Source organism: Bubalus bubalis, chromosome 18, assembly GCF_019923935.1.
Source record: "Bubalus bubalis isolate 160015118507 breed Murrah chromosome 18, NDDB_SH_1, whole genome shotgun sequence".
NCBI lineage: Eukaryota > Metazoa > Chordata > Mammalia > Artiodactyla > Bovidae > Bubalus > Bubalus bubalis.
Genome location: NC_059174.1, coordinates 46,346,272 through 46,367,819, shown reverse-complemented (window position 1 = coordinate 46,367,819; position 21,548 = coordinate 46,346,272). Strand labels below are relative to the sequence as shown.

Below are 21,548 nucleotides of genomic sequence, written 5' to 3'. Positions count from 1 at the left end.
ATCTATTCTTTCTTTTCTTTTCTCTCAATGTATTTGTTAGTTTTTTTTTCATTGCTTTATTCCCCACCTGACACCTTGCTTTAGTTTTGTTTTCCGGTTTGTGCTTTAGTTAGTTTTGTTCTTAACTGGTAAATATAATTTTTGATTTACCTTGTTCGCTGGATCAATCTACCGTATTTTTGTTGGACTGTTTTCACTTTGCTTATGGGTATATATGTATATGTGTATATTCTGTTATTTTATTATTATTTGCCTGATTTTGTAACTGCCATTTGTCTGGGGTTCATCTTTGGTTTCTTGTTTTTGGATATTTGTTTCAATCTCACTTAATGCTATAACAAACCACTTGTGGAATTTTCATTCCTGACTAGAGATCAAGCCCTGAGCCTTTGGAGTGGAAGCACTGACTCGAAGACCCTAGACAACCAGAGAACTAACCCTAGGGTGTATCAAATAGTGAGAACTCACACAAAGGAAGCCACTTGAATACAAGACCTGGCATCACCCAACCACCAGTAGCATCCTGTGCAGGATGCCTCATCTAAACAAAAAACAAAACAAATACAAACCCAATTATCAGCAGACAGGATTACCACCTCACTCAGCCTTGCCCAACAGAAGAAAAACAGACAAAAACTCAGTACAAATCTCACCCTATACAAAGCTTACACAAACCACTGGACCAACCTTAGGAGGGCAGAAACCAAAAGGAAGAAAGAATTCAACCTTGAAGCCTGGGAAAAGGAGACCTCAAGCACAGTAAGTTAAAATAAAATAATGAAAAGGCAAAGAAATACTACACAAATGAAGGAACAAACTAGAAACACAGAGGTCCAAATAAATGAAGAGGAAATAGGCAAACTACCTGAAAAAGAATTCAGAATAATGATAGTAAAGATGATCAAAAACCTTGAAAACAAAATGGTGAAAATTTAAGAATCAATTAACAAAGATTGAGAAGAAATAAAGAATAAACATAGAGAGACAAACAACACAATTACTGAAATTAAAAATACTCTAGAAGGAATCAATAGCAGAATATCTGAAGCAGAAGGATGAATCAGTGAGCTGGAAGATAAAACGGTAAAAATAACTTCTGAAGAGCAGAATAAAGTAAAAAGAATGAAAAGAACTGAGGATAGTTTCAGAGACTTCTGGGACAATATCAAATGCACCAACATTTTAATTATAGGGATCTCAGAAGAACTAGAGAAAAAGAAAGGGTATGAGAAAATTTTTGAAGAGATTATAGCTGAAAATTTCCCCAAAATGGAAAAGGAAACAATCAAGTCCAAGAGGCACAGAGTCCCATACAGGATAAACCCAACGAGAAACATGCCAAGACACATACTAATCAAACTAACAAACACTAAACACAAAGAAAAAATATTAAATGCACCAAGAGAAAAGCAACAAGTAACATACAAGGGAAACCCCATACACTTAACAGCTAATCTTTCAGCAGAAACTCTGAAGGCCAGAAGGGAATGGCAGGATATATTTAAAGTATTGAAAGGGAAAAATCTACAACCAAGATTACAGTATGCAGCAAGGATCTCATTCAAAATCAATGGAGAAATAAAAAGCTTTTTGAACAAGCAAAAGTTAAGAGAATTCAGTACCACCAAATCAGCTTTACAATAAATGTTAAAGGGACTTATGTAGTCATGAAATACAAGAGAAGAAAAAAGATCCACAAAATCAACCTCAAACAATTAAGAAAATGGCAATAGAAACATATATATCAATAATTACTTTAAATGTAAAAGGAATAAATGCTCCAACCAAAAGACATAGACTGGCTGAAGGGATACAAAAACAAGACCCATATATATGCTGTCCACAAGAAACCCACTTCAGACTTAAAGACACATATAGACTGAAATTGAGAGGATGCAAAAATATATTCCATGCAAATATATTTTGCATGGAAGCAAAAGAAAGTTGGAGTAGCAATCCTCAGGTAAAATAGACCTTAAAATAAAGAAGATTACAAGAGATAAGGAAGGACACTACATTATGATCAAAGGATAAATCCAAGAGGAAGACGTAACAATTGTAAATATCTATGCACCCAACAAAGGAGCACCTCAATACTTAAGACAAACACTAACAGACATAAAAGGAGAAATTGACAGCAACATAATAATAGTAGAAGACTTTAATACCCCATTCACACCAATGGACAGATTATCAAAACAGAAAATTAATAAAGAAACACAAGTCTTAAATGATACATTAGATGAGACAGATCTCATTGATATCTTCAGGACATTCCATCCAAATGCAGGACATTCCATCCATCTTCTCAAGTGTACATGGAACATTCTCCAGGATAGGTCCACCCACATCTTGGGTCACAAATCAAATCTCAGTAAATTTAAGAAAATTAAAATCATATTAAGTATCTTCTCTGATCACAGTGCTGAGACTAGATATCAATTACAAGAAAAAAACTGTAAGAAACACAAACACATGGAGAACAACACGTTTCTAAATAACCAACAGGTTACTGAAGAAATCAAAAGGGAAATAAAAAAATTTCTAAAAAAAATAAAAATGAAAACACGACAACTCAAAACCTATGGGATGCAGTGAAAGCAGTTCTAAGAGGGAAGTTTATAGCAATACAATCCTACCTCAAGAAACAAGAAAAACATTAAATAGACAACCTAACTTTACACCTAAAACTGGAAAAAGAACAACAACAAACAACAACAACAACAAAAAACCCAAATTAGTAGAAAGAAAGAAATCATTAAGATCCAAGCAGAAATAAATGAAAAAGAAATGAAAGAAACAATAATAAAGATTAATGAAACTAAAAGCCGGTTCTTTGGGAAAATAAACAAAATTGACAGGCCTTAGCCAGACTCATCAAGAGAAAAAGAGAGAAGAATCAAATCAACAAAATCATAAATGAAAAAGGAGAGGTTACAAAAGACAATGCAGAAATACAAAGGAGTATAAGAGACTATTAGTATATGGCAATAAAATGGATAACCTGGAAGAAATGGACAGATTCTTAGAAAAGTTCAATCTTCCAAGATTGAACCAGGAAGAAATAGAAATTGTGAACAGCAACAACAAAAAAGAAATTATGAACAACCCAATTACAGGCACTGAAATTGAACCTGTGATCAAAAATCTCCCCAAAAACAAAAGCCCAGGACCAGATGGCGTCACAGGAGAATTCTATCAAACATTTAGAGAAGAGCTAATACCTATCCTTCTAAAACTCTTTCAGAAAATTGCAGAGGAAGAAACACTTCCAAACTCATTCTACGAGGCCACCATCACCGTAATACCAAAACCAGACAAAGACTACACCAAAAAGGAAAACTACAGGCCAATATCACTGATGAACATAGACGCAAAAATCCTCAACAAAATTTTAGCAAACAGAATTCAGCAACATGTCAAAAAGCTCAAACACCATGATCAAGTTGTTGATTTGATTCCAGGAAGGCAAGGATTCTTCAATATATGCAAATCAACGTGATACACTATATTAACAAATTGAAAGACAAAAACCATATGATAATCTCAATAGATGCAGAAAAAGCCTCTGACAAAATTCAGCACCCATTTATGATTAGAACTCTTCAAAAAATGGGCATAGAAGGAACCTACCTCAATACAGTAAAGCCCATATATGATAAGCCTACAGCAAACATTATTCTCAATGGTGAAAAACTGAAAGCATTTGGCCTAAGATCAGGAACAAGACAAGGGTGTCCACTTCCACCACTATTATTCAACATAGTTCTGGAAGTCCTAGCTACAGCAATCAGAGAAGAAAAAGAAATAAAAGGAATCCAGAACAGAAAAGAAGTAAAGTTCTCACTGTTTGCAGATGATATGATACTGCACATAGAAAATCCTAAAGATACTATCAGAAAATTACTAGAGCTAATCAGTGAATTTAGCAAAGCTGCAGGACACAAAATCAATACACAGAAATCATTTGCATTTCTATATACTAACAATGAAAAATCAGAAAGAGAAATTAAGGAATCAATCCCATTCATCACTGCAACAAAAAGAATTAAATATCTAGGAATAAACTTACCTAAGGAGACAAAAGAACTGTACACAAAAAATTATAAGACACTAATGAAAGAAATCAAAGATGACATAAACAGATGGAGAGATATTACATGTTCCTGGGTAGGAAGCATCAATATTGTGAAAATGACTATACTACCAAATGCAATCTACAGATTCAGTGTGATCCCTATCAAATTACCAATGGCATTTTTCACAGAACTAGAACAAAAAATTTCACAATTTATATGGAAACACAAAAGACTCCGAATAGCCAAAGCAGTCTTGAGAAAGAAGAATGGAGCTGGAGGAAATCAACCTCCCTGACTTCAGATTATACTACAAAGCTACAGTCATCAAGACAGTATGGAAAAAAAAAAAAAAAAGACAGTATGGTACTAGCATAAAAACAGAAATATAGACCAATGGAGCAAGATACAAAGCCCAGAAATAAACCCATGCACCTATGAGTACCTTATTTGTGACAAAGGAGGCAAGAATATACAATGGGGCAAAGACAGCCTCTTCAATAAATGGTGCTGGGAAAGCTGGACAGCTACATGTAAAAGAATGAAATTAGAACACATACCAACACTTGTGTATGGTATGTGTAACACCATAAACAAAGATAAACTCAAAACGGATTAAAGACCTAAATGTAAGACCAGAAACTATAAAGCTCTTAGAGGAAAACATAGGCAGAACACTCGATGACATAAATCAAAGCAAGATCCTCTATGACCCACCTCCTAGAGTAACGGAAATAAAAACAAAAGTAAACAAGTGGGACCTGATTAAACTTAAAAGTTTTTGCACAGCAAAGGAAACCATAAGCAAGGTGAAAAGACAACCCTCACAATGGGAGAGAATAATAGCTATGAAACAACTGACAAAGGATTAACTTCCAAAATATACAAGCCGCTCATACAACTCAATGCCAGAAAAACAAACAACCCAATCAAAAAGTGGAAAAAAGACCTAAACAGACATTTCTCCAAAGAAGACATACACATGGCTAACAAACACATGAAAAGATGCTCAATATCGCTCATTATTAGAGAAATGCAAATCAAAACTACAATGAGATATTACCTCACATGGGTCAGAATGGCCATCATCAAAAAGCCTATGAACAATAAATGCTGGAGTCGGTGTGGAGAAAAGGGAATGCTCTTGCATTGTTGGTGGGAAGATGGTATGAAAATTCCTTAAAATCCTAGGAATAAAACCACCATATGACCCAGCAATCCCACTCCTAGGGATATACCCTGAGGAAACCAAAATTGAAAAAGACACATGTATCCCATTGTTCACTGCAGCACTATTTACAATAGCTAGAACAGGGAAGCAACCTAGACGTCCATCGACAGATGAATGGATAAAGTAGTAGCAGTACATATACACAATAGAATATTACTCAGCCATAAAAATGAACACATTTGAGTCAGTTCTGATGAGGTGGATGAACCTAGAACCTATTATACAGAGTGAAGTGAGTCAGTAAGAGAACGATAAATATCATATTCTAAAGCATATATATATAATCTAGAAAAATGGTACTGAAGAATTTATTTACAGGGCAGCAATGGAGAAACAGACATAGAGAACAGACTTACAGACATGGGGAGAGGGGAGGAGAGGGTGAGATGTATGGAAAGAGTAACATGGAAACTTACATTACCATATGTAAAATAGATAACCAATGGGAATTTGCTGTATGGCTCAGGAAACTCAAACAGGGGCTCTGTATCAACCTAGTTGGGTGGGATGGGGCAGGAGATGGGAGGTAGGTTCAAAAGGGAGGGAATATATGTATACCTATGGCTGATTCATGTTGAGGTTTGACAGAAAACAAAATTCTGTAAAGCAATGATCATTCAATAAAAAAAATTTTAAAGACTGAGGGAGGGGCCAGGGGTTGAGAGGTGGGACTAGGGGTGATGGGCAGTACCCGAGAGAGGAGGAGACGAGGAAGTGGGAGGAGCCTCACCTAGGGGCGGGGCTTAGGGACAAGGCAGGCCATAGAGCAGCCAGAGGGGTACCAGCCGGGGGCTGATAGGCGGGGCCAAAGATCTAAGGGTGGGACCAAGGAAGAGCAGGGAACCTGGAACTGAGATGGACAAGGCAAGCAACTCCTCACCCGATTCTGCACCGTGTCCTCGGGAGCCGCCGGGAGTCGCGTCCGCCGCCGGAGGCAAAGCTGTGGAGCCGGGGGCGGAGAAGACTGGGCCCTCCGCGCCGGAACTCCCGCCATGACTGATGGCAGCTTCTCAACTGTATCATTCCGCGCGTAGCCTCCGGGCCCCAAGGCCGCCATCGTCGCGTCGGAGCCCGGCGACCGTTACACTTCTCAACCGCCCCAGCCGCCACGGTCCACTTGAATAGCGAACGGCCGCGGGAAAGCCGGCGCCACCGCCCATTGGGCGCGGGGGGCTGCTGGTCTGGCCAATCTCAGGGTTACCGGAGGCGCTTTTGACCAATGAGGGCTAAGAGGCGGAGCGGGGGGGGGGGGGTCTGGCTGGGTGGAGCCACGGCTTCTTAGCTAGTTGTCTAATCGAGCGTTGTGGAGTTTTTTTTTAATCCCGTCTGTGTTTTCATCATTCACTGAATTTCAGTTTTGAACTTTTACGAGGCTAATGCCAAAGCCCCCTACCTCCACCCCAGGCCGACTATCCTCGCAGTAGCAGTCACCCGGATGTAAACTAGGGTGGAGCTGAAAAAAGACTGAAGAGTTGGCGCAGACTCAGAAAGGTCTTGACGCCACCTCTTGCCCAACACGTGATGAAGTCCCGGCGGCTCAGAGCCGGCTTTGCTTTATCCATTTGCCACGTGATGTGGCAACGCCTTCTAGCGCGTAATACGCAGGCGCAGCTTTCCTTCTCTCCGCATGTGACGAGGACCCAAGGGCCGTCACGTGAGGCAGGCGGTAGGCGCGCGGGTGGGGCGGGGTTCGGCGGCGCCTGGTGAGGATCAAAGTGCGGCTGCAGACCGGGCAAAACCCAGCTGGGCTGGACAGCCATGCCCAAGTACTGCCTGGCTCCGAACTGCTCCAACACTCCGGGCCAGCTGGGCGCGGACAACCGCCCGGTGAGCTTCTACAAGTGAGCGCAAGCGAGGGGCGGGGCTTAGAGGGAGGCGGGGCCACGGGCGGGGCAATGTGGGGCGGGGCCCGAGGATAAACGCAGCGGCGCGGGGCTTCCGGTCCAGGTTGCAGGTATTTGGAAGCAGGGTTAGCTGCCTGAAGGGACCGTGTTCCCCGCGTTTCAGTTGCAGTAAACACGGTACATGTAAACGTGCAAAAGTATGATACAGCAGGGATAGACGATTAACTGCAGGTAGTGAGTGGGGCGAACGGAGGAAGGCGAGGGCTATGTAGAGGAGTGAGGTTGGTCCAGGCTCAGAAAGAGCTTACAGTTGCCCACTCGCCATCCCCACGAACTTGAGGCATCTCAAACTCAAAACATCCGAAACCGACCTCCTGACTCTCCCAGAACTTCCCGTAAGCTTTCCTATCTAATAGCTTTCCATCCTTTACTTTCAGGCTAGAAATGCTTAGAACCAACTTTACTTTTTTCTCACACCTGAGAAAGTAAAACTTAGCTTGAATTTTTAAAACAAAACAAACCCCCAAAAACCTGCCTTCTAATTTGTTTAGGTGGGATAACAGAGATGGGAAAAGCTGGCTGAAGAGTTAATAAAAAAATTTTCTCAGGGATGTGCTGCAGATGTGAAGTAGCAAAACTTCCCTTTTTAAGCGACTACTGCTTTTTTACTAGGAAGCTTTGTTCTCTAAAATCATAGGCTATCACGAACTTCGCTGTTTGAAATTACATCAGTAGGAATGAAACATCTTACTTAAGGCCTGGAGAAGTTAGGTCGCTGTGACACAGAGAAGCACCCTTGATTTACAGTCCAGGTTCAGAGCTTCAGGTAAGGGGTTTCTGGACACAGTAGTTCACATCTATCCAAACTTAATTGCTTCCAAGGAGACAGACCCTGGGCCCACTTTGCAATCCAGGTCTGATATTGATCCATTTACTCACAGTTCTGCTCTGCTTTGATCTTATCCAAACACTGTTTTGCTTACATTTCATCTAAACTTTATCCATCCCCCAAACCCCAATAATGATGCTTCCCAGGTGGCGCTAGTGGTAAAGAACCCAGCTGTCGATGCAGGATATGTAAGAGACCTGGGTCAGGAAGATCCCCTGGAGGAGGGCACAGCAGTCCACTCCCGTATTCTTGCCTGGAGAATCCCATGGACAGAGGAGGCTGGCAGGCTACAGTCCATAGTGTCACAGAGTTGGACATGACTGAAGCGACTTAGCATGCAAACCCCGATAATAATTATTTTCCTCTGTTTGATGAAATTCCCCACAGTACCTCTGGTGTGCAGTTCACTTATTGCCACGGTAAATAAACCTGACTTTATTAGACTCCAGGTTTGTACCTGGTGGCCTTAGTCTAAATGGGCCAGGACACGTTCCTCATCTGGTCCATCAGCAAATCCTGTTGGCATTCCCTTTTTAAAAAATTTTTTTTAATTTATTTTTGGCTGCACTGGGCCTTCATTGCTGCACACAGGCTTTCTCTACTTGAGGTGAGTGGGGGCGACTCTCTAGTTGTGGTACCCAGGCTTCTCATTGTGGTGGCTTCTTTTGTTGCAGAGCACGGGCACCAGGGTGTGGGGGCTTTAGTAGTTTCATGAGTGGGCTCAGTAATTGTGGTCCACAGGCTTAGTTGCTCTGAAGCATGTGGAATCTTCCTGGACCAGGTGTTGAACCCATGTCCTCTGCATTGGCAAGTGGATTCTTAACCACTGGACCACCAGGGAAGTCCAGGCTCTTCCTTTAAAGTCTATCCAGAATTGACCACTTCTGTCCCCCATCTTTGCCCCCACCCTGGCATTGGCCACCTCCTGACTGCACTATTTTAGTAGGCTCTCCATTTGACAAGCTGCTCCCACAGTCTGTTTTCCACATGCAGTCACAGGGGACTGGTAACCCCCTGAGTCAGATCAGGGCTTAGATGCCTCCCCTGGCTCCCACCTGACTGTATAAAAGACAAGAAGGTGAGGCTGGAGCAGGCAGAAGGCAGGCCTACGAAGCCCTACAGGCCCTGGATCCCCACTGTCTGGCCTTATCTCCTCTCTCCTGGCCCTTACTCCATGCCAGTGTCACTGCCCGTTTGATGTTCCTCTAGCATGCCAGGCACTTTGTTGCCCCAGGGCCTTTGCACAGAAAGTTCTTCCCTTTATGACCACTACTCTGTAAAATGATAACCCTCTTCCAGTACGTACATATTTTCTTTACTCACTTCCTGCTTTATTTTTCCCTTTAACCTTAACACTATCTGGCATACCACATGTTTAATATTGGGTTGGCCAAAAAGTTCATTTGGGTTTTTCCACAAGATTATATAGAAAAAGCCCAACAAACTTTTTGGGCAACCAAATATATCCGTTTATTGTCTCCTCCATTAAAATGTCAGCTTCTTGAAGGCAGGGATTTTTGTCTGTCTTATTCCCTGTTGTGTCTCTATCACCTCGAACAGTGCCTGGCACATAGTGGGTGCTCAGTAAATATTTTTTGGGTTAATTAGGTGAATGTGTCTCATATGAGCTTCCCAGGAAACCCAGAACTCTGCATCCCAGCTATCCTTTGAGGGACCCTGTTTCAGGGTAGGAGGAGAGTAGAGTGGTCTTTGGAACTGAATCAATAAATATGTCCAGACTTGCTTTTTATTTTTTTTTTAATTTTATTTTATTTTTAAACTTTACATAATTGTATTAGTTTTGCCAAATATCAAAATGAATCCGCCACAGGTATACATGTGTTCCCCATCCTGAACCCACTTGCTTTTTAAAATGTATCACTCTGACATGCATATGCGTGCTAAATTGCTTCAGTTGTGTCAGACTCTTGTGACCTTATGGACTGTAGCCTGCCAGGCTCCTCTGTCCATGGGCTTCTTCAGGCAAGAATACTGGAGTGGGCTGTGTGCCCTCCTCCAGAGGATCTTCCTGACCCAGGGCCCAAGCCACGTCTCTTATGTCTCGTGCATTGGCGGGTGGGCTCTTTACCACTGGTGCCACTTGACACCATTTATTAATTCAGCAACTTTGAGTGTCTCCTGTAGTAAGCGAGCCCCTGCTGGACACAAGAGACACTGACACATCTTGTTCCTGCCCTGACAGAGCTCATGGAAAGGTGCAGGGTCAGTCATTGACGAACTGAGGACACAAATTGATCCTCTTTTCTTCAGCACCACTGCCCCCAGTTCAGTTCAGTTCAGTCGCTCAGTTGTGTCCGACTCTTTGCGACCCCATGAATCACAGCACGCCAGGCCTCCCAGTCCATCACCAACTTCCAGAGTTTACCCAAGCTCATGTCCATCGAGACGGTGATGCCATCCAGCCATCTCATCCTCTGTCGTCCCCTTCTCCTCGTGCCCCCAATCCCTCCCAGCATCAGGGTCTTTTCCAATGAGTCAACTCTTCGCATGAGGTAGCCAAAGTATTGGAGTTTCAGCTTCAGCATGAGTCCTTCCAATGAACACCCAGGACTGATCTCCTTCAGAATGGACTGGTTGGATCTCCTTGCAGTCCAAGGGACTCTCAAGAGTCTTCTCCAACACCACAGTTCAAAAGCATCAATTCTTCAGCGCTCAGCTTTCTTCACAGTCCAACTCTCACATCCATACATGACCACAGGAAAAACCATAGCCTTGACTTGACGGACCTTTGTTGGCAAAGTAATGTCTCTGCTTTTTAATATGCTACCTAGGTTGGTCATAACTTTCCTTCCAAGGAATAGGCGTCTTTTAATTTCATGGCCACAGTCACCATCTGCAGTGATTTTGCAGCCCAAAAAAATAGTCTGACACAGTTTCCACTGTTTCCCCATCTGTTTCCCATGAAGTGATGGGACCAGATGCCATGATCTTAGTTTTCTGAATGTTGAGCTTTAAGCCAACTCTTTTTACTCTCCTCTTTCACTTTCATCAAGAGGCTATTTAGTTCCTCTTCACTTTCTGCCATAAGGGTGGTGTCATCTACATATCTCAGGTTATTGATGTTTCTCCCGGCAATCTTGATTCCAGCTTATGCTTCTTCCAGCCCACAGTCTATACAACTAATCCATGCTTTAACTCTACCCTCTGACATTCCCCATCCTGCAACAATCACAACAAAACCCCTAACTCTTTGGAAATACAGTTACAAATGCTGATGATATAATCCTCACTAAACTATTAGGAAATAAAGAAAGGAAAAAAAACCACCACGTTCCCAGTCTGACTACTTCTTATCACCTCTGCTATCGCAGTGCAGTCCAAGCTGTCTTTCTCTTTTAAGATTTTTTTTTTTAATGTGGACCATTGTAAAATCTTTATTGAATTTGTTACAATATTGTTTCTGTTTTGTTTTTTGACCACAGGCATGTGGGATCTTAGCTCAGCTCCCTGACCAGGGATCACACACAAGCCCCTTGGATTAGAAGGCAAAGTTTCAACCATTGGACCACCAGGGAAGTCCCTGTCATTGTCTCTTAATGAGATGCTGTTATAGTTGCTTGCTGGTCTCCCTGCTTCCACTCTTGCGTCCCTTACAGCAACAACAGTAATAACTTATTTAGAGAGCACTTTCTGTAGGCCAGGTACTGTTCCAAGCTTGTCACACATAATAATGAGAACAATAATGACTGTACACAGCAGCCAGGTGACCATATAAAAATCACTCCAGGGAATTCCCTGGTGGTCCACTGGTTAGGACTCCATGCTTTCACTGCCAAGGGCCCGGGTTCAACCCCTGCTTGGGGATTGAACAAGCCACTTGATATGGGGGGAAAAAAAAATCAGTTCACATCTGTGTTGTTGAAATCTCCACCAATGGCTGCCAGGCTGTTCCTCACACAGGCTGACCCATTCCCACCTCAAGGCCCAACCCTGAATCACTCTTGCAGAAGCCATTTAGCTAAGAGTTTGATGAGAAGTAGGCTCCAAAGTAGATTCCAGAGGGCATGGATGCTAGAAGGAACAAAGTGAAACAATGAGCAAAGTACTGGAAAATAATTTGAAATTCCTGCCAGGGTGCCAAAGGAAACATTTCATTAGTTGTGTTTTAGACCCTATCAGCACACAGGAACAAATGACAGTCATCTCATGGGGGTGGGTGTCTATGGGGTGTCTATCAGGTATGAATTGCAGCTGTCTGGCAGTTAACAAAGTCCTGAAATAGTAGTGGCTTAACCAAATTATGGGGTCTGTAGGAATCAATCTGGCTAAGTTATGCTACAGTAACAAACTCACTGAAACTCAATAGCTTACCGCAACAAAGGTTTATTTCTCACTCAGACTAATGTCCTTGGCAGGCCATTGATGGCACTTTGCTGCTGCTGCTAAGGTGCTTCAGTCGTGTCCAACTCTGTGCGACCCCATAGATAGCAGCCCACTAGACTCCCCCGTCCCTGGGATTCTCCAGGCAAAAACACTGGAGTGGGTTGCCATTTCCTTCTCCAATGCATGAAAGTAAAAAGTGAAAGTGAAGTCGCTTAGTCATGCCCGACTCTTAGCGACCCCATGGACTGCAGCCTACCAGGCTCCTCCGTCCATGGATTTTCCAGGCAAGAGTACTGGAGTGGGGTGCCATTGCACTTCTCTACTGTATCTTAATTAGGGGCTCAGGCTGGAGGAGCTGCCCCTAGGTGGAATGTTGCTGATCTTGTGGGAGAGGGGAAAAGAGAAAGTGGGGAGAAGTCACCCAATGGCTCCTGGTAACTTGTGTACTTTGAAGTGGCCAATGTCACTTTAACTGCTTTCACAAGCCTATAGCAAGCGTTAGGTCAGTGGAGTGGAAATGTGTCTCTGTGTGGGGAATGGTAGCAAATGTTTTGAACAATAATTCAGTCTACGCAAGGTTTGTTTTTCTCTCATACAAAGCAAGTACGTAGGTTGGCAAACTGCACTGATGTGGCAGCTCCATAGTCATCAGGGATGAAGGTCCTGTATTTCATATCCATCCTCCAGCTGCCATGTGCCCCAACCATCATGCCCTACCATTTCTGGTAGGGAGAAAAGAGAAAGGAGGAAGAGTAAAAGGGACTCAACTCTAAACCAAGCTGGTCCACTTCACAAAGCCTTCCCAGAAATCCCACCCAATGATTCTTCGTCATTGGGCATTGCAACTGCAAAGGATGCTGGGAAATGTAGTCTTTTTTTCATAGGCCTTTAACCACCCTGATGACATTTTGAATTATGTTAGTAAGGTAAAAAAGAACTAGCAGTGCTCTAGATAGAATGGCTAACAAGACTAAAATATTTCTATGTATAAAAAAAGATTGGCTGTCCACTTAAGGTAGATTTTTAGAGAGGGACATTTCCTATTATAGATGTTGCTATCTAGAGAGAACAAAAGAGAATAAAAATAAGACCAAATTAGGAAGGGGTTTTTTAATGATATTCCTTTCCTCCTTTGCCCCTTGAGCTGCTTCTGATTCCATTTGAGGTTGCTTCCACATTTAAGGTACCATCTCAGATGTCTCACCCAACATGGAAATATTCATTCTCCAGGACTTAATTGCATGGCCCCACTATGGCAAAGGAACCCAGGAAACCGTCATTTAACAGGGCACATTATGCCTCAAAAAAGTTGGAGTTTGTTAGTAAGGAAGAAGCAGAGAGTGGATATGGAATAATCCTTTGGCAGTCTCTGCCCAGGAGCAGGTGGGTCGTGCTATTACAGGGTTATTTCATGTCTAGGCAGAATGTGGCTGGTGAGAGCAGCTGGATCTCAGATGGAGGCTGAGGGAAGTGCAGCAGCCGGAGTTCCTGGCTCTGTGCCCTGGGGTTCTTCTCTTTGGCTGCCATCACTCCCCTCTGAGTCAGCTCTCAGTCCTCGTTGACCAGCTACCCACCACTGTCTACCTTTTGCCCGAGGAGTCTTGCTCTGCACCCCACCACCAATCTCTGTCCATCCCATCCACCTCCTCCCCACAGGTGGCCTCTTTAACTTCTTATGTGGCTTTCCCAGTGTTTCTTTATACAAATACAGTATATGTTGGTTAGTTTCCTGTGGCTGCTGTTTCAAACTGCTGGTGGCTAAAAACAATAGGAATTATGCTCTCACAATCCAGATTGGTTTTACTGGGCCAAAATCAAGGTGTCAGCAGGGTTGCATTCCCCAGGAGGCTCTAGGAGAAAATCTGTTTCTCAGTCTTCCAGTTTCTGGTATCTGCAGGCATTTCTTGGCTTGTGGCCACATCACCCCAGTCTCTGCCTCTGTGGTGACATTGCCTTCTCCTCTTTTGTCTGTGGTAATAATATATTCTTTCACTTCCCTCTTAGAAGAATACTTGCGGGACTTCCCTGGCAGTCCAGTGGTTAAGACTCTGTGCTTCCACTACAGGGGACAGGGGTTCGATCCCTGGTCAGGGAACTAAGATCCCACATGCCATGTGGTATGCCAAAAAATTAAAAACAAAAAACAAACTTTTGATTGCATGGAGGACCAACCCGGATGATCTCCGATAATTTCCCCATCTCGGGATCCTTAATCACATCTTTTGTCATGAAGTACGGTATTCACAGCGTCCAGGATTGGGACAAGGATGTCTTTTGTGGGACTATTATTAGCCTACCACAATTATGAAAGCTGGTGTACTCCATTTGAAACATTTTTTTCACAGAATATATGCCTAAAAATAGCATGTCAGTTCATACAGTGTCTCCAACTTATTTTAGAGCTCATAGTGTTCTTTTGTGTGCACGTGTTTGAGTTTATTTATCTTGTCTCCTACGGATGGTACTGTCCCCTACTTTCTAACACTCCTTGCTCTTCCTTTTTAACAAAGAGGGTACAGACCTTATAGCCCTCAGTCTGTTAAGATATCCAGGTGTTTTTATGGTTAACTCCTATTTATGGAATTGAGACTGATTTTCCATTGTGATTTAAAGATACCTAAAAGTTTCTCTTTTAGGTATCTTTGTTTAATACTTGACGTTGGTCAATTTTTAAAAAACTTGTTATTTTGTATTGGGGTGTCACCAGTTAACAATGTTGTGATTGTCTCAGGTGAACAGCTAAGGGACTCAGCCATACCTATCCATGTATCCATCCTCCCCCAAACTCCCCTCCCATTCAGGCTGCCACATAACGTTGAGCAGAGTTCCCTGTGCTATGCAGTAGATTCTTGTTGGTTATCCATTTTAAATATAGCAGTGTGTACAGGCAACCATAAGTTCATTCTCTTTCTGTTTTGTGAGTAAGTTCATTTTGTATCATTTCTTTTTAGATTCCACATATAAGGGATGTCATATGATATTTCTCCTCTAACTTATAAAATTGCTCAGTTTTAAGAAAAATACTAAGTAAATAATGTCACCTGGTGGAAGACTTTGTGAAGGGGGGATGTGGATAACTATTAGTTATCTAATGCTTCATAACATTTAGCAGCTTAAAATAAACCTTTTATTTTAAACCTCACAATTTCTGGCAGCTGCCATGGGATCAGCTGGCCAGAGCTTAATGATGCCAACAAAGGTCTGTCTAGTCAAGGCTATGGTTCTTCCAGTGGACACGTATAGATGTGAGAACTGGACTATAAAGAAAGCTGAGTGCCGAAGAATTGATGCTTTTGAACTGTGGTGTTGGAGAAGACTCTTGAGAGTCCCTTGGACTACAAGGAGATCCAATCAGTCCATCCTAAAGGAGATCAGTCCCGGGTGTTCATTGGAAGGACTGATGCTGAAGCTGAAACTCCAATATGTTGGCCACCTGATGCGAAGAGCTGACTCATTTGAAAAGACCCTGATGCTGGGAAAGATTGAGGGCAGGAAGAGAAGGGGACGACAGAGAATGAGATGGTGGATGGCATCACTGACTCAATGGGCAATATTGGAGTGGGTAGCCTATCCCTTCTCCAGCAGATCTTCCCAACCTAGGAATCCAACCAGGGTCTCCTGCATTGCAGGTGGATTCTTTACCAACTGAGCTATCAGGGAAGCCCAAATAATCATTAGGGATTTGATTTAGGTCATACTGCAATGGCCTAGTAGTTCTCCCTTCTTTCTTCATTTAAGTCTTAATTTTGCAATCAGGGGCTCACGATCTGAGCCACAGTCAGCTCCCGGTCTTGTTTTTGCTGACTGTATAGAGCTTTTCCATCTTCAGCTGCAAAGAATATAATCAGACTGATTTCAGTATTGACCATCTGGTGATGTCCATGTCTAGAGTCATTTCTTGTGTTGTTAGAAGAGGGTGTTTGCTATGACCAGTGTGTTCTCTTGGCAAAACTCTGTTAGCCTTTGCCCTGCTTCATTTTGTACTCCAAAGTCAAACTTGCCTGTTACTCCAGGTATCTCTTGACTTCCTACTTTTGCATTCCATTCCCCTATGATGAAAAGGACATCTTTTTTGATGTTGGTTCTAGAAAGTGTCATGGAATCATACAGTATTAGGACTTTTTTTTTGTGACTGGTTTATTTCACTTACCATAATGTACTCAAGGTTCATCTATGTTATACAGAATGTGTCAGAATTTCTTTCCTTCTTCTTTTTTTGGCTGCACTCCCCAGCAAGTGGGATCTTAGTTCCCTGACTAGAGATAGAACCCATGCCCCATGCAGTGGAAGCATAGAGTCTTAACCACTGGACTGCCAGGAAAGTCCTGGAATTTCTTTCTTTTTTAAAGCTGAGTAATATTTCATTGTGTATGTGTGTGTATTGTGTATATATATATATATATATATATATATATATATATATTGTGTATGTATATGTGTGTGTGTATATATATATATATTCCACCTTTTGTTAATACATTCATTTGTTGATGGACCCTTGGGTTTCTTCCACCTCCTGGCTATTGTAAATAATGTTGTTATGAACTTGAGTGTACAAATATCTCTTTGAGACCCTGCTTTGAAGTTTATTTTGGGGGGAGGGTCTATATCCAGAAGTGAGATTTGGATCATATGGTAATACTGTTTTCAGTTTTTTGAGGAACTACCATACTACTTTTCATAGAGGCTTCTCCACTTTACATTCCCATCAACACCACACAGGGTTCCAGATTCTGCATATCCTTGTAAATACTTGTTGTTGTTTTTTTTTTTAATATAGTAGTCATTCTAATGGTTATGAGGCAATAGCTTGTGGTTTCGATTGGCATTTTCCTAATGATAAATGATGTTGAACATCTTTTCATATGCTGCTGCCATTTGTATCTTCTTTCGAGTCTATTCAAGCCCTTTGCCCATTTTTTAATGAGTTAATTTTTTGTTGTTTAAAAACTTTTTGACATGTTTTCAAGCATACACAAAAAACAGTGTTGTTTAAATGAATCCTCATGTATCTATCACTCAGTTACACCAGTAGTCAACATTTCACTAATCTTTTTCTTCCACTTTCCTCCCACGTACATCTTTAATGCAGTATTTTAAAGTAAATTCCAGCCTTTTATTCAAAATATTTCAGAATATTTTTCCAACAGATGACTATTTTAGAAGCTTAAATCAGTGGAATGATCACACCTAGCAAAATTAACTTCTTACAATTATCTAATAACCAGTTCATATTCAGTTTCCCCCAACTGGATTAAAATGTCTTTTTACAGAATGATTGGTTGCAGAGGAAGCCCAGATCTGCCTTTGTGTTGATGTTTCTTAAATCCCCTTTAATCTATAGCCCCACCCTTAGCCCCATGAATATAGGATCTCCCACATTCTAGATTTGTCCAATTTTATTAACTGCTCCCTTAGGTTCCTGTGGAGGAACAGACGAGTGGGGAGGGGATAGTGGCCATGGAAGAGAGACCAGGAAGGAGATTGGAGGCTTTGGGGGATAGACAACAGATTGTGGGAGAGGTGGGCTGATGCTGGGTGTTTAAAAGATGAAAGTGAAAGTCGCTTAGTTGTGTCTCTTAGACTCTGTGACCTCATGAACTATATATAGTCCATGGAATTCTTCAGGCCAGAATAGTGCAGTGGGTAGCCTTTCCCTTTTCCAAGGAATCTTCCCAACCCAGGGATTGAACTCAGGTCTGCCACATTGCAGGCGGATTCTTTACCAGCTGAACCACAAGATGGAGCCAAAAAATTAGATATGGGTAGAGGCAGAGGTAGCCTTCCCTAGTGATTCAGATGGTAAAGAATCTGGAAACCCAGGTTCCATCTCTGGGTGGGGAAGATCCAGAGATGCCTACCCACTCCAGTATTCTTGCCTGTAGAATCCCATGGACAGAGGAGCCTGGTAGGCTACAGTCCATGGGGTTGCAAAGAGTCGGACAGGACAGAGCGACTAACACACACACACACACACACACACACACACACACACACACACCCCCCACCTGGTGGGGAGGCAGAGGTTTGGCACTCAAGGCTCTCTGGGTGTGCCTATGCTGGCGGTTGCCTTGGGGCAGGGGTTGGACCCCTGACATCGCTGACCTCGCTCCCCTGGCAGGTTCCCGCTGAAGGATGGCCCCCGGCTGCAGGCCTGGCTGAGGCATATGGGCCGTGAGCACTGGGTGCCCAGCTGCCACCAACACTTATGCAGCGAGCACTTCGCCCCCTCTTGCTTCCAGTGGCGCTGGGGCGTGCGCTACCTGCGACCCGACGCCGTGCCCTCCATCTTCTCCCGAGTGCCGCCCGCCCAGGTGAGCTGGGGAAGCTCTGGAGCTGGAATCGGATCCCCAGCCCTCCCCGCCTGAGGAATTTTCCCTTGGAATTTGGCCCTAATGTCCCCCCCCCCCCCCCCCCCCCCCGCGCTTTGTCTTCCAGAGGCAGCCGAGTTCCCGAAGCACGGAGAAACCCGTCGTGCCTCCGCCTCTGCAGGCGACCCCATCCTTGGCCCCTGGACCTGTACAGCTCTTGGTGCTGGGGCCAGCCTCCGGGGCCCCAGAGGCTCCAGCCACCATGTTCCTGACGCCCCTGTCGCTTCAGCCGTCGCCCGCGGGGCCGCGCCCTGGAGCATCGGCCCAGCACCCCAGGGCCGGGCTGGGCGCGGCGCTGGGCGCGCTGCAGCGGCGGGTGCGGAGGCTCCAGCGGCGCCACGAGCGGCACCAGGCGCGGCTGCGGGCCCTCGAACAGCTGGCGCGGCAGCTGCAGGCGCGGGCGCACTGGGGCCGGCTGTGTGCGGTGAGTGCCCCGCCTGGCTCACACAGCCCCAGTGTTTCCGTCTAGAGTCCAGAGTTGAAAAGTCACAACATTTCACCCAGGTTTCCAAATTGCTGCGGTGAAAAAAATCAATCTGGCAATGCTAAGCAACTATGGGTGGGAGCTGAGTAGTGGCTGCTCCCTTTATTAATAATACTTAAGCACCCCTATTCTCTTCTAGGGGGTTTCCCAAGTGGCACTAGAGGTAAAGAACCTGCCTGCCAATGCAGGAGAAGTAACAGATGTGGGTTGGATCCCTGGGTCAGGAAGATCCCCTGGAGGAGGGGACAGCAACACATTCCATTCTTGCCTGGAGAATCCCATGGCCAACGCAGCCTAGCAGGCTGCAGTCCATGGGGTCGCACAGTTGGACAGGACTGAAGCAACTTAGCATACACACATACTCTCTTTTAGACACAGTTAATAACTTAATGAAAACCCGCTTCACCTTGATGTTGACAGTCCCTATTTCCCATATGAAAAACTGAAGTACAGTGTAACTTGCCCAAAGCCAGGCAGCCAGTGAATTGCAGAGTCGGGATCCAAACTCAGCTGTCCTGCCCCAGAGGAGGCCTGTGCACTTCTGTTGGAGACCTCTGGGCATGGCCCCCATAGAGCTTGGGTTTGCAGCTCTATACTAGAGTTTCCCAGACCCTATCTAAGGCCCTTTGCCCCTGTATTTTACTGCTGGGAATTTTCTGGGGTGGGAAGTGGAAAGGATCATGTTTTTAAAAATTAAAAATTGGCCGGGACTTTTTCCTGCTTAAAACCCCAGGGGCAAACTTGAGGTCCCGGGGCTCTTGTTCCTGCTTGGAAAAGGGAGGTGGGGAGGAGTTTCCGAAAGCCCCTGAGGTGCCTCTGTAGCTGAGGTGTCCTCACCTGACAGCCAGTGGGGTGGACCTGGCCCACAGATACCATTCATTTGGCCTCAGTAATGCTTTAACATATTTTCTGGCCTTTCCCGAAGGCTCAGCAGATCTAGCAGGACTGGGTTCATATCCCCAGATGGTAGCAGTCAGCTGGAGCTGCAGTGGCCGTCCCTGGAGGCTCTGTTTGAGATTGGCCTGAACCAGCCATGCACCAGATGGACATGCTGGTGGGCGAGGGGAGAGGGACAAGCACAGAACTCAGACTCAGGCCTGAGGCTCTTCATGGAGCCTGCCAGGGCCCCTGGGCTGATGGTGTGTCTCTCTCTGCCTCCCCTGCCCCTCTTCCATCCCTGTTTCTCAATCTCTTCTTCTCTCTCCCACATTCATCTTTGTCTTTCTGCCCTCTGCCCCCAATCTCTCTATCATCCCATATATCTCCCCATTTCCCCGTGTCTCTTCATCTGCCTCTTTGTCTATCCCCCATACCCATGTCCCTGTCTCTCTGTCCCTGCATTTCTCCCACCCCCCCATATCTGTCTCTCCATGCCTCTGTCCCCCCTCATCTCTGTCCCTGTTTTCCCATACCGCCTCATTCCCTCCTGAATGTCTCTCTTTTTCTCACCTCTCTCTCTGCCCATGTGTCTGTCTGTCTCCTGACACCCCTTCCCCTCTCAACCTCCCTGTTCCTCATGGTTTCTCCCCCTGCCCGCACTTCTTCCTCCCCTCCTCCCCTCCTCTTACTTCCCTGTGTCCTCCATCTCTACTACTACTTTCCCTGGGATGGCCCAGCTCCCTCGACCTGAGGAATCCCAAGCCTTCACCATCATCTGTGGAGGGCCTGACATTGCTGTGGTCCTTGCCCATGGTCCTGCATCTCCCACGCTGGACGCCAAGCCTGAGCTCCTGGACACTCAGACTCCCAGTGCATAAGGACCAGGACAGATAATGTCGTGGGAAGGATGACAAAAGACAAGAGGAAGAGAGACAAATCACACACAGGCCTGGCCCGCATGCCTGGGGCATAGCACTGCCTCCCTCAAAGGCCTGGCTCCCACCACCTCCTCCTAGGAACCCCTTGAACTTTAGGGCCGACCTGGGCCCAAGACCTCTGTCAGTAGTGATGACCCTGGGTACCAGGTCCCAAACCCACCTTCAATCTTTGTGGTCAGTAAAATATTCTCAGAGCAGGACAAGCATTGTTTGCTTGGGGAGAGTTGTAACTGGTGCTGAAGAGCCCCTCACACCCTTTCCCAAGCCTGGCGCCAAGCTGGGGATACAGCAGTGAACACAGCTGACAAAAGTCCTGTCCTCATGGTGCTCCAATTCTGCTTGAGTAGAAGATGAAATAGTGAACTAATAAACAATATAATTTCAGACTGTGATAAGTGCTATAAAGACTGAATGAAAATATAATGGGCTGCAGCGAGATGGGGTTTGGGGGGTGGTGGTATGGGCAGAGGGAGGGAGGGAAGATTATCTAAG

At 44.4% G+C, this 21,548-nt stretch overlaps 2 protein-coding genes across 5 annotated transcripts in view; one reads left to right on the top strand and one right to left on the bottom strand.

Moving 5' to 3' along the window:
* The window catches only part of WDR62 (WD repeat domain 62), a 47,499-nt gene extending 40,836 nt beyond the window's left edge, over nt 1-6,663 (bottom strand). For all 3 annotated transcript variants that reach the window (XM_006068762.4, XM_044931226.2, XM_044931225.2), the window contains exon 1: nt 6,188-6,663. In XM_006068762.4, coding sequence (XP_006068824.4) covers nt 6,188-6,364 — 177 coding nt within the window. In that variant the 5' untranslated portion in view covers nt 6,365-6,663. The remainder of the gene's footprint in view (nt 1-6,187) is intronic.
* Nucleotides 6,664-6,923: 260 nt separating this feature from the next.
* THAP8 (THAP domain containing 8) lies at nt 6,924-21,448 on the top strand. Of its 2 annotated transcripts, none has more exons than XM_025269962.3 (4): nt 6,924-7,148; nt 18,506-18,698; nt 18,823-19,179; nt 20,856-21,448. In XM_025269962.3, the coding sequence occupies exons 1-4, from the start codon at nt 7,066-7,068 to the stop codon at nt 20,994-20,996; spliced, it is 774 nt and encodes a 257-aa protein (XP_025125747.2). In that variant the 5' UTR covers nt 6,924-7,065; the 3' UTR covers nt 20,997-21,448. The 2 variants fall into 2 exon arrangements, with proteins under 2 accessions (XP_025125747.2, XP_044787166.2); XM_044931231.2 differs by having other exon boundaries at nt 6,986-7,134.
* Nucleotides 21,449-21,548: the final 100 nt, after the last annotated feature.